This window comes from Carcharodon carcharias, chromosome 16, assembly GCF_017639515.1.
Source record: "Carcharodon carcharias isolate sCarCar2 chromosome 16, sCarCar2.pri, whole genome shotgun sequence".
NCBI lineage: Eukaryota > Metazoa > Chordata > Chondrichthyes > Lamniformes > Lamnidae > Carcharodon > Carcharodon carcharias.
Window position 1 is genome coordinate 46,160,985 of NC_054482.1, and position 15,146 is coordinate 46,176,130.

The 15,146-nt window shown below is 44.8% G+C and overlaps 1 protein-coding gene across 1 annotated transcript in view; it reads right to left on the reverse strand.

Annotated features, from left to right (window-relative positions):
• LOC121288941 (testicular spindle-associated protein SHCBP1L-like) overlaps positions 1–15,146 on the reverse strand; it is a 102,327-nt gene that overhangs the window by 41,974 nt on the left and 45,207 nt on the right. Inside the window, exon 5 of the mRNA XM_041207807.1 lies at positions 4,111–4,329. Coding sequence (XP_041063741.1) covers positions 4,111–4,329 — 219 coding nt within the window. The remainder of the gene's footprint in view (positions 1–4,110; positions 4,330–15,146) is intronic.

Below are 15,146 nucleotides of genomic sequence, written 5' to 3' on the forward strand. Positions count from 1 at the left end.
CCAAGAACAGCTTGCACGCATATCATAAAAAAGATCTGAATGCTTTAAAGTCCATGGGCAGAAGTTAATGTCTCCTCCCTTAACGAGTTTAGTAGCAATGGGGGCATTTAATCATGCGGTAGGGCAGCAGGTGGGGACCCCACCGTCTTCCCACCTCCACCCCAATTAAGTCCATGGCAAGGAAAGCCTTCCCATCTCGATGCCAACTGAGGTCATTAGGTGGGCAATTAATGGCCACCAGCCGCCACTGGTATTAGCAGTGGACTTGCCATGTGGGGAGCATGACAAGCAAACCTGTGTGGGGCTGCTAACGTGTTGCTCGGAGGTGTGGGGTTCCCTTGTTCCCAGGCACTCAGTGCCTGATTGAGGGACCTAGCATAGGGCAGGGGGGTGAGGGGGACTGCTACCCCTGCCAATGCTACCAATCACCCCTCCCACATGACGCCCACCTGCCATCACTCACCTGTGGTCGTTCAATAGAGCTGTCGGCCTCTGATTGGTCAGCACTCTTGGCAGGCGGGTCACTCACCCAGGGATCTTAATCCCAGGGAAATCCCGCCGTCCAGTTAAGTGCCTAAGAGGCAATTTGGAGTTCTTGCCAGCTCTCCAGCCAGCGGGAGAGCCCCCGCAGCTTCGTGAATTACTGCCTTATGTGTGTAGGGACAGACGACATTTGAACAAATTAGAAAGAACAAACAGCTTTAGTCACATGTGATAGTTTTCCTTATGGACTATATATGTAGAGTAACTTACAAGTGATAGTGCATGCAATTTTTTTTATTTTTTACGAAAAGGGGGTGTATAAATAAATACCTGTGGCTTGCCATAATCCTGTGACCTCTGATGTTATGATATGTAATTAAAGGTTTTATGGCAATAGCCACTTTACAATTCACATGGAACAAGCATAGCCTGTCACAAAAGGCTCATGTGCAAAAGTGCACCAAAGAATTCATGGGATCTCCTTTTTCAAGTTAATCAAAAATATTTATATTGTACAAGTTGCTTCCTGTTTTGGACAAGGATGGGCAGTTGGGGGTGGGTAGCAGTGCGGCATCCACCAACTGTAACAGAAGATTACTTTTGTTCATTCATTCATTCATTCTTGCGTGCTCTGCCTGAAGACCTTGCCTTAGGCCTGAATTTTCATGCAGTGAGGCTCTCCATCATAGAGAAAATGGTGCCGGAGGCCCGAATCTGGAAGTCCCGGTCCCACCACCATCCCCCATCACATTTGCAAAGGTTGGGGGAGATGTGGTTTGCACATCTACACATCACAGAAGCAGCTGTACATGTTAAAGTGCAGCTGACTTTGGTCACAGCTAATGCTTGGAGAGGTAGGATACCCTTTTGGAGAGGTAAAATACCCTTTTGGATATGGTCAAAGGACACCTTTGGGAGAAAGAAGTCAGGTACCCTTTGGGAGAAGTCTGGTGCCCTTTGGGAGAGGTCAGGTGCCCTTTCGGATTGTTAAAAATAGACATGAATGATCATAAAAAGTGCATAAACTCATTGGAACTGTCAAGCTCACTGGAACTGTCAAAAGGAGCTGTCTAGCATCAAGGCATTTAAATCTTCTGTTCTTTTAAGTATTTGAGAAAAACTGTCTGCAGCTTTAAAAAAAAAACAGTGTTTGCTATTTCACTCTGGCTGTTGACATAAGCCTGAGCATTGTCATTATAGGATTAGTACTTCATGATTAATTTCACAATCTATCATGATCACAGCGGGGTACCTGTCAATTCATAGTTTGGTTGACAGCTCAAAGTGGTTATAAAGTCTTTGAAGTGGGGAATATGAATACAAATGCTTGTTTTTATAAGGGATTAAAGGAAGTTAAATGTAGTGAATGGGTTTTTATCAATGAGAGTGTTTTTTTTAAAAATAGTGAATTCGTTAGACACTTAAGAACTTTATTTAGTTTCAGCATGGGTCTGCCATGTTGGATACTGGGTGAGTTAGTATGGTGGATGTAAGGGTAAAGGGTGGTGGGTGGGGAGCATGAGATGGCATGAGTTGGCACTAAGTTTGCACAGGGACTATCAAGGGTTGTGGGAGTTGGTAGAGGGGTATAGGCTGGTATGGAGAGTATGAGGGGGTCAATGGGGTGGGTAAAAGGGCATAGGTTGGCATGGAGGGAATGAGGGGCTGGGTTTAGGTAGGGGGCATGAGATGGCATGGGGAGTGCGTTTGGGGGGGGGTGAGGGCATGAGGGCTGTTTTTTTGTTTTATTCTTGTTTTCATAATGCTAGAGCACTGTGGCGGGCTTTTTCCATAGCCTGCCTCTGCACCTGGCAACCCATGTGGCTGCTTCCAAACTCCTACTCCTATTTCACCATGCCACCCTGGAACAAAAATCCAACCATCCAGGGCATTCTTTCCTTGGTCAGGTTTGTGGAGTCAGGAATTGTCCTGACTTTCAACCTGGGAGTGAAAATTTAGGCCTTATTCCCTTTTGATGCTGGTCAATGGAGGTTAGCCATTGTCTTTCGCTCTCAGGGGCAGGGCGAGAAGGCAGGTCCCAGGTCTACCTTAGCTGAAACAGGAATCAATCCTGTGTTGTTCTTAGGCTCATAGACGTCTACAGCACAGAAGGAGGCCATTCAGCCCATCATGTCCACGCTGGTCAACAAAGATCTGACTGCACAAATCCCATTGTCCAGCACTTGGCCCATAGCCCTGGAGACTTAGGCAACCAAGTGAATATCTAAATACTTCTTAAATGTTATGAAAGTTTCTGACTCAACCACCCTTTCAGGCAATGAGTTCCAGACTGCCACTACCCTCTGGATGAAAAAATTTCTCAACTACCCTCTTAGCCTTCTATCTCCTACCTTAAATCTATGTCCCCCTGGTTATTGACCCCTCTACTAATGGAAAAAGTGCTATGTGCTCCCTGTGTGGGTTGGGAGGGGGGGAATTCCCTCACCTCAGCCAAGAGTGCGCTCCTTTGTGCATGCACGCAACAGAACGCTCTCATCTCCCTGAGGCTAAGTGCTACCTCAGGGAGATCGGTGTCAAATTCAAAAATAGCAAATGTATAGAAATAAAATTTCCCTGACATGTCCCCTTATGTGACACTGTCACATGAGTTGGGACATGTCCATCACTTTTAGTTAAACTTCTAATAAATTTTTAAAAACCCCGCCCGTGGATGAGGTTTCATGCTTTCTCTGAAGCCCGTCAGGGCTTTCGGCCTGCCTGCCAACCTTAAGGTTAGACAGGAAGGTCCTTTAACTACTGCAATTACTTTTTAAATGGCCTCAATTAGCCATTAACAGGTCAGCAGGTGCACAGCTGATTCGGCTGTGCCCCCACCGAACTGAAAATTGAAATGACGCAGGGTGACGTTGGGAGTTCTGCCCCCCCTACGCCTACTGGGAAATCCTGCCCCTTGTTATTATGAACTACACACTAGCTATATAGCCAATTGAGCTAACCAGCCCCCAACAGATTATTTTAGGGATTACTAATAGGATGACAATTAAAGATTTATTGCACATGTTCAGAACAGATTAAAATTAACTATACTACTGGTGTAAAGATACATTCATGGTCTATCATGGTATGTTTTTAGAATGTTTTCAAAATATAACAGCCAAATTAGTGCTATATTAAAGGTAAAGGTTTGGAAAAATTTAAAGTAGGTATTGCCTATGTCCATCATTTAAATTTCCAGTTCAGGTTAATGTGTGCAAACACATATTTCAAAGTGAGTGAAGTGCCCACTTTGGTAAATAAGGTAAATTATTGCAGGGAAATATATTAAAATTGAAGAATGAAGTTGATGCTTCCAATTTCCCACATGATGAGTTTCCAATCCTGTTGTGGTGTCAGGAAGCGGTTAATTTTAATCAAGAATGAAAGATAAAACTGTAAGGTTTCCCAAGCAGCTGTCAGATATTTACAAGTGACCAATTCAAGAGTAAAATTGTCACAGGATTGAAATAAGAACATTGATTTTAATCCATTCTAGGAACTAAAAGTGTCCAGTAAGGAAAGGCCTAAGGAACGGAAGAAACATTAAATGTGTGAAGGGAGATAAATCTTCAGCATGATATAATTTAGCATTAAATTTTACACAATGAGGATCCATTTTGATGCTATTACCTAAGACGCAAATCTTCCCAGATTTTTAACAGTCCGCAAATCATTAGGATTTCATAATATTTTTTCCAACACTCCACTGCTTCAGCTGCTGATGGATCCTCTCTTATATTGCTTTGGTACTCTATCAGCTCCACACGTTTGTTTCTGTATTTTTCCAATGTTCTTTTGAAACGTTGGCCTACAGGGCCTGGTATTGTTCCGTCTTGAATATCATAAAATCTGAGAAGGGTTAAAAAAAAGTGAGCACGTGAATAAAAGAAACAGAAATACTTAAAATGTTACAACAGTTTCCCAATGGCTTGGTGAAGTCTGTTAGCCAACTATGAATGGTGCTTTGCAACTGCTAAACATTATTAAATAAATTTCTACCTCAGTTACAGCTCTACTCAAAGTTTGATCCCAGTAATCCCTTTGATCTTCTGTAAAGCTGATACAATGGTTATATGGTTTTAATATGGTGACATTAAAATTTTAAAACCAACATAAATGTGAATATTTGTTTTAAAGCAGCAATCTACACCAGAGCACAGTACAATCCTGAAAGGACCACTGAGTTTTTATTGTTTCCTGCCTTTTTCACGCTAGGGCTTTTAGACAGGATTGCAACATGTTTATATAGCACCTTTAACATAATAAAACATCCCAAGGTTTCCACAGGAATACTATAAAACAAAATTTGACACCGAGCCACACGAGACACTGCTTCCCAAACTTTTTTCTGCTGTGACCCCATTTTAATGCTTCACACTTGGTGCAACCCCAAAGTGAAAACTGAGGGAGTGAGGGAGAAGGGTTGTTGAGTAGGGTTGGGGTTTAAAGAGCAGTGGTACAGACACAAAAAGCAAATTAGGACACCTAACATTTTGCAGGCTCTGTTGGTGTCAACAATCGGGCTTCAGAGCTCATTGGATTAGGCCATGCCCACAGGAAAAAAAATCACGCAGATTTAAAGGAGCCTCACAGCCAATCTCAGGGTTGGCAATTTTGAGCCTCTGCTCCACATCCACCAGTGCTGCCTTGGAGCTCTGGGCCCCACTTGTTCACCCCATGAACCCACTGGGGGTCGTGGCCCACATTTTGGGAACCCTTGACATAAGGAGATATTCAGTCAGATGACCAAATATCTGGTCAAGGAGGTAGTTTTTAAGGAGCATCTGAAAGAGGTAGGGAGGCAGGGAGGTGAAGTGAAGGTACTCCAGAGCTTAGGATCTCAGCAACTGAAGGCGTATCCACCAATTATACAATGATTAAAATTGAAGATGCTCAGGGGGCCAGAATGGGAGGAGCGCAGATATCTCAGAGGAGTTGCAGGGCTGGAAAAGGTTACAGAGATAGGGGAGAGGCCATGATGGATTTGAAAACAAGAATGGGAATGTTAAAATCAAGACATTGCTTGGCTGGGTGCCAATGTTGGTCAACGAGCACAGGAGTGTATAAGGAACTGGACTTGGGTGCAAGCCAAGACTTGGGTATCAGATTTTGGATGACCTTATGTTTTCAGAGGCTGGAATGGGGGAGATCAGCCAGGAGTGCCTTGGAATAGTTAAGACTGGAGGTAACAAAAGCATGAATGAGAGTTTCAGCAGCAGATGAGCTGAGACCAGGGTGAAGTCGGGTGATGATACGATGGTGGAAATAGTCTTAGTGATGCTGCGAATAAGATGCCAGAAGTTCATCTCAGGATCAAATGTGACACCAGGATTGCAAACAGACAGGCTTAAAGAGGAATTGTTTCAGATTTGCAACATGCAGTAGCGGGTGGAAAAAAGATTGTTGTACCTGCCAGCTGAAGTGGCAGCTTTTTGTGCCGTATCATCCTATTCTTGAAGCATCTGCCTCATTAGTTATGCATTCACAGGAAACACACCGGGTCCTTGGCGGGTGGGCTCGGATTTGCCACCAGGCCGCAACCTCAGGCCTTCGCTGATCTGGGTGCCATATTCAAAGGACACCACTGCACAGAGCTAGCTCTCTCTAAGGCTTCAGAAGTTGCTGGAAAGTCATGGCTGCCAAAGTAATGAAGCATGCTACCCCAAAATTTAGCGATGCCTCTCTCGGGTGCCTACTGGACACTGTGGAAGCCCACCATGACGTCCTCTACCCCTGCTCTGGACGAAGACCAGCACACAAGGTGACAAATCCAGCATGGGAGGTGGTGGCAGCGGTAGTCAGCGCCAACACCCTGCAAAGGAGGTCAGCTATCCAGTGCCGAAAAAGGATGAATGATCTCCTCCTTTCTGCCAGGTTAAGTCAACCTTCTCATCACTCTGAACTCACACACTCACAAGCACATCACACATCCACAGGGATCTCACTCACTGCCAGTTCAAGGGACATCACTATTCTCTCTCTGACTCACACCTTCATCTGCCCTGCGGATCGTGTTTTCATCCCATCCGTGGCACCGCCCACGCATGCCCGGCATCCTTATCATCTGAGCTGGCAGGCATCCTGCTTGTACTCTCTCCATCTGTATTCATGCAGTACAAGCTGGCAGACAACAAAAGGGAGAGGTCGCAGACAGGTGGAGGAATGCCTGACATCAAGTTCCTCACAGACTTTGAAAATAGAGTCATCCAGCTGGCCAGCACTGATCTGGACCATTCCTGTGCTGACAGTGAGGTCAGCAGTGCTCAACCATGTGAATATCCAGCTGTGCAACATCCCTCAGACAAGCATGCTGTGTGCGGTCCCCTGCCATGCACTAATTATCTCTCCTTGCTTTCGCAGGCACATCTGGGAAGCAGCCGAGGAGGTCCACGAGCCAGGTTTTTGGCTCAAGCCCCGAAGACACCTCGATAGATGCATCTGATGACATTGAAGACCCGTCACAGTGCTCACCCACACCCTCCACCAGTGCAGCGACACACACCTCGGTGGGGCCTAGTTCTAGAATAGCCTTGGGGTCACAATCTGGTGAGCACATTGCACTGTCTGATCCACTGCAGGTGGTGGTAGGGACTTCCCAGGTTTCCGGCACTAGGGGGGCTGCTGGAGGCCAGAAATCTGCTGAATCTGAGTCAGATGAGGAGCCCCTTGACTTGATCATAACTCGGTTGTTGCAGCAGCAAAGACAAACTTGGGAACATCAAGGATGTTCGTTCGCTGCACTACTCAGATTGCAAGGCACAATGGAGGAGTCCGTCTGCCTTCAGGCTGAGGAGCACCCATAGGGAGGAGGATCAGCAGGTGCAGATCCAGGGGCCAGCTACTCAAGTGGTTCTGGAAGTGTCTGGCTCATCCAAATCTCATTGTCCTGTGATCCCAGCAGCTCCAGCTCCACAGGCTGATGAGGGTGCCACTGCCACACAGCAGGATCCCATTAGCAGGCCGGGGCCCTCCAGGTCTCTGCTCTCCAGAGGATGCACGCCAAGGTCATCACAGACAGGGCTTAACAGTCACCAGGCTGCCTCCATTCTGCTATGGGTGTCGGGGGAGCACCAAGACATAGTACCAGGGTTAGGGAGGTTAAGAAAATGTAGTTTTGTTGCGTGGGCATGGGCGTTAATCACTTGTACATAATGTTGACAATTGTAAATAAACTCCCAACAACGTCACCTTGTCTATGGCTTCTTGTTATAAGCAGCAGTATTCATCTATGGAGTGTCCTCACTGCATGTTGTCACCATCCTCCATGAACCTAGAGACTATGAGGGTCTCCCAAGCACGCCTGCCTTATCTGGACAACGCAGTGGCCTCATTGCCATCATACCCACCTTTGTGGGCCTTGCCAACCTCATCCCCATCAACGTCCTCCTCATCAGAGGGAACTTGTAGCTCCTCCGTCTCCTCCTTAAGCAACTCCTTCTCTTGTTGCAGCACCAGGTTGTGAAGGGCGCAGTAGGCGACATGATGCGTAACGCCCTGGGTAGACTGTATTGTAGAGCTCCACCAGACTGGTCCAAGTACTGGAATCTCAGTTTCAATGTCCCATTGGTTTGCTCCACCAAAGTGCAAGTTGCAGCATGAGCCTAGTTGTACCCTCTCTCTGCTGCACTCTAAGGCGGATAGCCCTTGTCCCCAAAGAGCCAACACTGCAGCCCCTGCAGACTCTTTGAAGATGTCAGGGGTCTGACACCTACTGAGAATGTAGGAGTCGTGGATATTCCTGGGAACCGTGCGCAGATCTGCAGGATGCAGTTGCTGTGGTTGCAGACCAGCTAAACATACTGCACTGCTTGTTGCCATGGAGACTAAGCGTCATGTGAGTGAAGTCAACGGTACCCTGTACCTGTGGAAAACCAGAAGTCTGTGCAAATTCAAGTACTTTTGTTTCTTGTCTTGCCTGATCCTGAGCCAAATGCACGAAGTTGTGCGCTTTCGTCAATATGGTATCCATGATCTCATGGCTGCACTTGTGTCTGGAGGCTTGCAAGATCCTGCCGAGGTCACCTGTGGAACCCTGGAAGGAGCCACTGTCGTAAAAATTTAGCACCGCGATCACTTCGGCCATGGGCATTGGATGCCCTTCAAGTCCCCATGACGCCAAATCCTGCAGCAGGTGGCATATGTGACCGACCAGTTCCCTGGACATGCGCAGTCTTCAGTGACACTGGTTTTCAGTCAAATGCAGGAATGACAAGCGCCGTCTGTAGACCCTGGGTCTAGCTAGGCGCCGACCCGCAACAGTTTGCTGTGGCTCTTCAGCAGTGTGCACAGGAGCCTCAATCGCCCCTTCTTCTTGAGGATGCTGCTCCTCCCTCTGCCCAGCCAGACACCTCCGTCATTCTCTTCTCCTTTGTCTCCACTCCCTGTAAGCCATGAGGCATATAACAAGGTCACTAGGCTCCATGCTCCTGATGTACTCCTCCTGCAGGATGAAAGAAAGAGACTTGTGGTTAGCACTGGTCTCCTAGGTACCTTTCATGGCCATGTGTGTAGCTCTGGCTCCATCTCAAGGCCCCTTAATGCATGCTGGAGAGTGCTGGCCACCACTTGGATGGCCAGAGTTTAGTGCGTTGCATGGCTGCCTGAAACCCCATCCACCACCGCTCCACTCCACCTGACTGATTGGCGGCAACTTCATCCACTGGATTGCATGCTGTGTTATCAACACAGGCACAGGCATTCTCCTAACCCACAATGTAAGGCTGCGCTGTTAGCTTGAACCACGGGGGAGACTGGTCTAAACTTGAATGAAGACATTGCAAGAGGCTGTGCGCGCCTCCACCAGTGACTGCTCCATGGCCAGCTTTCGCAAGGGGATTGAGCAACTTGTCCAGTCGTCAAATTGTTCTGTAGCCCCCAGAAATGTTCATTAATTTGCAGTCTGCAGCCCAGGGAACATTTGATGACACTTTCAAGCCTCTGCGTTGTTTGAGTGAGCAGATAAGCTTGAGGCCCAACTCCAAGCATGTCAATGTAGCTGTGCCTGATCTGTTTCAGCAGCGGAAGGATGTTCACTTTATACAAGGTTTCCCTAATGCGTGGAAACTTCCCTCCCCCAACCCGCATGTGCTTGTGCGCGACCATCAGACCGTGCTGCCTTGCCCACCCCACCTCTCCCCAGCTGCAGTGTAGTCTTTGCCCTGGCACCGCCCTGTCATCCAGCTGGCAAAAAGCGATTTGCCTGCATCCTCGCCTGAATGCGTGGCGCCTCTTCCTTGAAGTCGGTCCTCGCAAGCACAACGCAACGTTAGTGTGTGCTCACCTCCAATATCCTCCTCAAAGTTCAGCTCGCCAGGTGCATGCCTTTTAAATGCTGTTGTGAATCACATCGTTCTGAAGTCATGCCAACGTGGGAGATAAATTCAACGTGGGATATGATTCGGCAGGCAGGCAAGATGATGAGATGCAAACATTGAAATTACATTCCCGACAATGGATGGTGGGAAAGTTGATTCGCTTTGATGGGTGGAGCGAACGATGGCTAACTGATTTCACGATGACGTGAAACCAATTTCTGGCCTCCCCGCCATATTGTGTACCACCCCATCCCATCTGTCATGATGCCCACCACCAAAAGGGGTGGTAAATTCTAGCCTTAATCTCAGACTGTTGCCAGGGAGATGGATGAAGTTGGTAGCTAGTGAATGGAATTTGGAGAAAGGACTGAAAATAATGGTTTCAGTCTTTTCTATATTTAATTGGAGGAAACTTCTGCTCATCCAGTGCTGGACGTTGGAAAAGAAGTCTGATAACTTAGCAACAGTGGAGGAGTCGAGAGAGGTGGTGAGGTAGAGCTAGGTTCAATCAGTTTCTACCACTAAATACAATAACATTAATATTTAACAAGAATTATTACCTTTTTCATTGATTTATACCTCATATAGCTATGAGCACAAGAATGTCTGTAATGAGAAAATATTATTCAGCCCATGAACCATACTATTATCAAGGAGACACACGTAACCTAAATATCATGAATGCTCCAAACTTAAATTTCCTGAGTGCAATGAATGGCAGATAAATCTCAGAGAAATAAAGAATAAGTTAAACTTCTATATCAATCTGGCATTAGAGTTCACATTACTCATTCCATTCCAGGCAGCACTAATGATCCCAGCAGGATTAAATTAAGTGTTCTATACATTATTTGACAACCTATGTCAACAGTCATTTTTAATATTCTTCAATCACTTACATAGTTATATAATACATTTAAATGATTAATGGTTAATCGACAATGCATGAACTATTTTCAGTGGGAATCTAATCTGTACAATCATGCAAACATATAAACCATGATGAACAGGTAAAGCTCCTTTGCTCCATCTAGGCTGTGCAACACAACTCTGACACATCATGTATCACAATACAATGAAAAAACAGATAAAAACTTTGCGGGAAAAATTCTTTTTAAAATCCATAACAGGTTTCTCTCCTCCCTTAAATATGTTAGGATAATTTTCACCTTTGTCACTTGGGCAATAGTAAGACAAGAAAACTGTATAGGTTCCCTATTATGGATAGGCAATTTTTCACGTCTGAACCTTTCCACTGAATGTCAGCAGGTATTACAATAGCAAGCAAATTGCAGCTGAGCCCAATTCTGTTCTCACCTGATACCCATGCATATGTGCCTTTGGAAAGAGATCAGGAGCAGAAACCCCAGCAGCTTTTGCCTGCCCTAACCTACTGGCAGCACCTCTACAATCAGTGTGGCTGAAATGGGCTCCTTCATCACAAACTGAAGATGGAACCTGGAACCTTCCTGATTTCAACTTGGGTCATCTGTGAATGTAAATAACATAACAAATAGAAGCATGATGAGGCCAATCCAGCCCATCAAGCTTGCTCTAACATTCATTTAGGGCATGGCTGATCTTCTACCTCAACTCCATTTTCCCTTTCCCCATTGTTCGGGACCATTAACATTTAAAATTATATCCAAACACATTTTAACCAAAAGAACTACGCCACAAGATTTCACTTTTTAAAAAACTAAACAGAAGCTTTATTTTATATAGAACAAATTAAATAAAGCAAATATAAGTAAGTTAACAATATAACTTACAACTATGTATATTATGCACCCAGGTTTACTTCTTACTTCCCCCGAGAATTCTCTTACAAGACACATCAATCTTAAAATTATTTACTTCTGTAGGGACCACCCATAAGTAAGCCACAGTCCTCTGGAAACTATCTTTAATTCTCCTCAGCTCCAGCTAATCTCAGAGGTAAAACTTTCATTTACCATTTCTTGTCTGTGGATGCCTCAGTCTCTTGTTCTGGTTACTTTTCAATATTTCCAAGCTAATTCAGATGATTAAAAACAAAAAAACTGCAGATGCTGGAAATCCAAAACAAAAACAAAAACAGAATTACCTGGAAAAACTCAGCAGGTCTGGCAGCATCGGCGGAGAAGAAAAGAGTTGACGTTTCGAGTCCTCATGACCCTTCGGCAGAACTTGAGTCCGAGTCCAAGAAAGAGTTGAAATATAAGCTGGTTTAAGGTGTGTGTGTGGGGGGCGGAGAGAGAGAGAGAGAGAGAGAGAGAGGTGGAGTGGGGGTGTGGTTGTAGGGGCAAACAAGCAAATCATCAAAAGATGTCAGCAACAATAGTACAAAAGAACACATAGGTGTTGAAGTTAAAGTTGGTGATAATATCTAAAAGAATGTGCTAATTAAGAATGGATGGTAGGGCACTCAAGGTATAGCTCTAGTGGGGGTAGGGAGAGCATAAAAGATGTAAAAAAAAAAAAAAAAATTTTTTTTAATATATAATGGAAATAGGTGGGAAAAGGAAAATCTATATAATTTATTGGAAAAAAAAGAAAAGGAAGGGGGAAACAGAAAGGGGGTGGGGATGGGGGAGGGAGCTCACGACCTAAAGTTGTTGAATTCAATATTCAGTCCGGACGGCTGTAAAGCGTCTAGTCGGAACATGAGGTGTTGTTCCTCCAGTTTGTGTTGGGCTTCACTGGAACAATGCAGCAAGCCAAGGACAGACATGTGGGCAAGAGAGCAGGGTGGAGTGTTAAAATGGCAAGTGACAGGGAGGTTTGGGTCATTCTTGCGGACAGACCGCAGGTGTTCTGCAAAGCGGTCGCCCAGTTTACGTTTGGTCTCTCCAATGTAGAGGAGACCACATTGGGAGCAATGAATGCAGTAGACTAAGTTGGGGGAAATGCAAGTGAAATGCTGCTTCACTTGAAAGGAGTGTTTGGGTCCTTGGACGGTGAGGAGAGAGGAAGTGAAGGGGCAGGTGCTGCATCTTTTGCGTGGGCATGGGGTGGTGCCATAGGACGGGGTTGAGGAGTAGGGGGTGATGGAGGAGTGTCGCTTGCCATTTTAACACTCCACCCTGCTCTCTTGCCCACATGTCTGTCCTTGGCTTGCTGCATTGTTCCAGTGAAGCCCAACGCAAACTGGAGGAACACCACTACATCTTCCGACTAGGCACTTTACAGCCATCCGGACTGAATATTGAATTCAACAACTTTAGGTCGTGAGCTCCCTCCCCCTCCCCACCCCCTTTCTGTTTCCCCCTTCCTTTTCTTTTTTTTCCAATAAATTATATAGATTTTCCTTTTCCCACCTATTTCCATTATATATTAAAAAAAAATTTTTTTTTTTACATCTTTTATGCTCTCCCCACCTCCACTAGAGCTATACCTTGAGTGCCCTACCATCCATTCTTAATTAGCACATTCGTTTAGATAATATCACCAACTTCAACACCTATGTGTTCTTTTGTACTATTGTTGTTGACATCTTTTGATGATCTGCTTCTATCACTGCTTGTTTGTCCCTACAACCACACACCCACTCCACCTCTCTCTCTCTCTCTCCGCCCCCCACACATACACCTTAAACCAGCTTATATTTCAACTCTTTCTTGGACTCGAACTCAAGTTCTGTCAAAGGGTCACGAGGACTCGAAACGTCAACTCTTTTCTTCTCCGCCGATGCTGCCAGACCTGCTGAGTTTTTCCAGGTAATTCTGTTTTTGTTTTTAATTCAGATGATTACCTTTTTTTGCAATAAGATGCTGTGAGGTCCACTGTAGATTCTCCCACTAACTTCAAATTCGACAAACTTCCAGCTTCTGTTCCCTCACAAGATTCAAACTAAGATTAGGCCTCACTTTCATTCCACACGGTCAGTGAAGTTAATGTTTTACTCTGCTTACAGTGCAGGTCTACCTAACAGTCATTTATTCTCGCTAATTCTCACAGCTAGGTGTGAACTGCACAAGGTCCAAACTGCAACTAAAAACTCTCTCAGCAAACACTCAAATAAACTGAAAGCAGAGAAATTTCCTAAGCTTCACCCATCTCCATGATGACATAGCCTGCTCTGGGATGTCCTCAAACTGACTTTTAAGTTAATTATCCCTCATTTACAATTTTTTTTCTGATGAAGTAAATGGGTTTTACAACCTTTCAGGGTTTATTGAATGCTTTTAAGCTAATTCAACACTAAGTCCCAAAATGAAAAAATCTCTCTGGAATGCCAGCACTGCAAGATTGCAGACAACACCTGCAGTTCTTTAGCTAAGTAAGCCTACCTGCTGTGATACAGTTCACTCTTTCTCTTCTATTCTGTCTTTATTAAACAACATACGGGGAGGTGGTGGCACAGTGGTATTGTCACTGGACTGGTAATCCAGAGACCCAGGGTAATGCTCTGGGGACCCTGGGTTTGAATCCCACCTTGGCAGATGGTGAAATCTGAATGCAATAAAAATCTGGAACTAAAAGTCTAATGATGACCATGAAACCATTGCCGATTATCATAAAAACCCATTTGGTTCACGAATGCCCTTTAGGGAAAGAAATCTGCTGTCCTCACCTAGTTTGGCCTACACGTGGTTAACTCTTAAATGCCCTCTGAATAAGGGCAATTAGGGATGGGCATTAAATTCTGGCCTAGACAGTGATGCCTACATCCCATAAACGAATAGAAAAAAGCATGGGGCATGTTTTAAACTGTCATTCTTGAAGCATTCTGTCAATCTCTAAAGCCCAGCATTTTAATTACCTTATCTTTCTAGCTGTTAACTTCTTACAGAGGTAAGACTGCAACCTTTAAGTATAAGAGACTCCAAGCTTGCTTTAATTTGTTACAATCTGGTTAGGGACTAGTAACTTTTTGTTTAAAGTAGACAAGGTTTGAAATCCCAGTTACCCATGAAGAGAATAAAGCCAAAAGATTCCACGTTTTTAAACAAACAAAATAAACTTTACTACACAAAGTTAGAAAAGTAAAACAATCTACAACATCTATCTTATACTTTAACATCTAGAAATAACATGAAGTAAATATGAATTAACAGGGAAATTGTGGTTGAATGCACCACACTGCAATTAAATGGCAGATGCAACCAGGACAGGTTCCACAGATTTCACAGCAACCCATCCAGATGTCAGTGGCCACAGTAAGTCACAAAAAAATCAATAAAACTATCTCTTTAACAAGGGATTTCAACTCTTCATTTTCAAAGATCTAGCCTTGGAATTTCGTCAAAAGTGGCTCCGACTTGGACTTCCTCAACAACTGCTCAATTCCCAATGGTTCAATCTCTTCTCCTGAGATGCATTCCACATGATTCATGAAGCTGCACTCCAGCCTCTAATTACTGACACAAT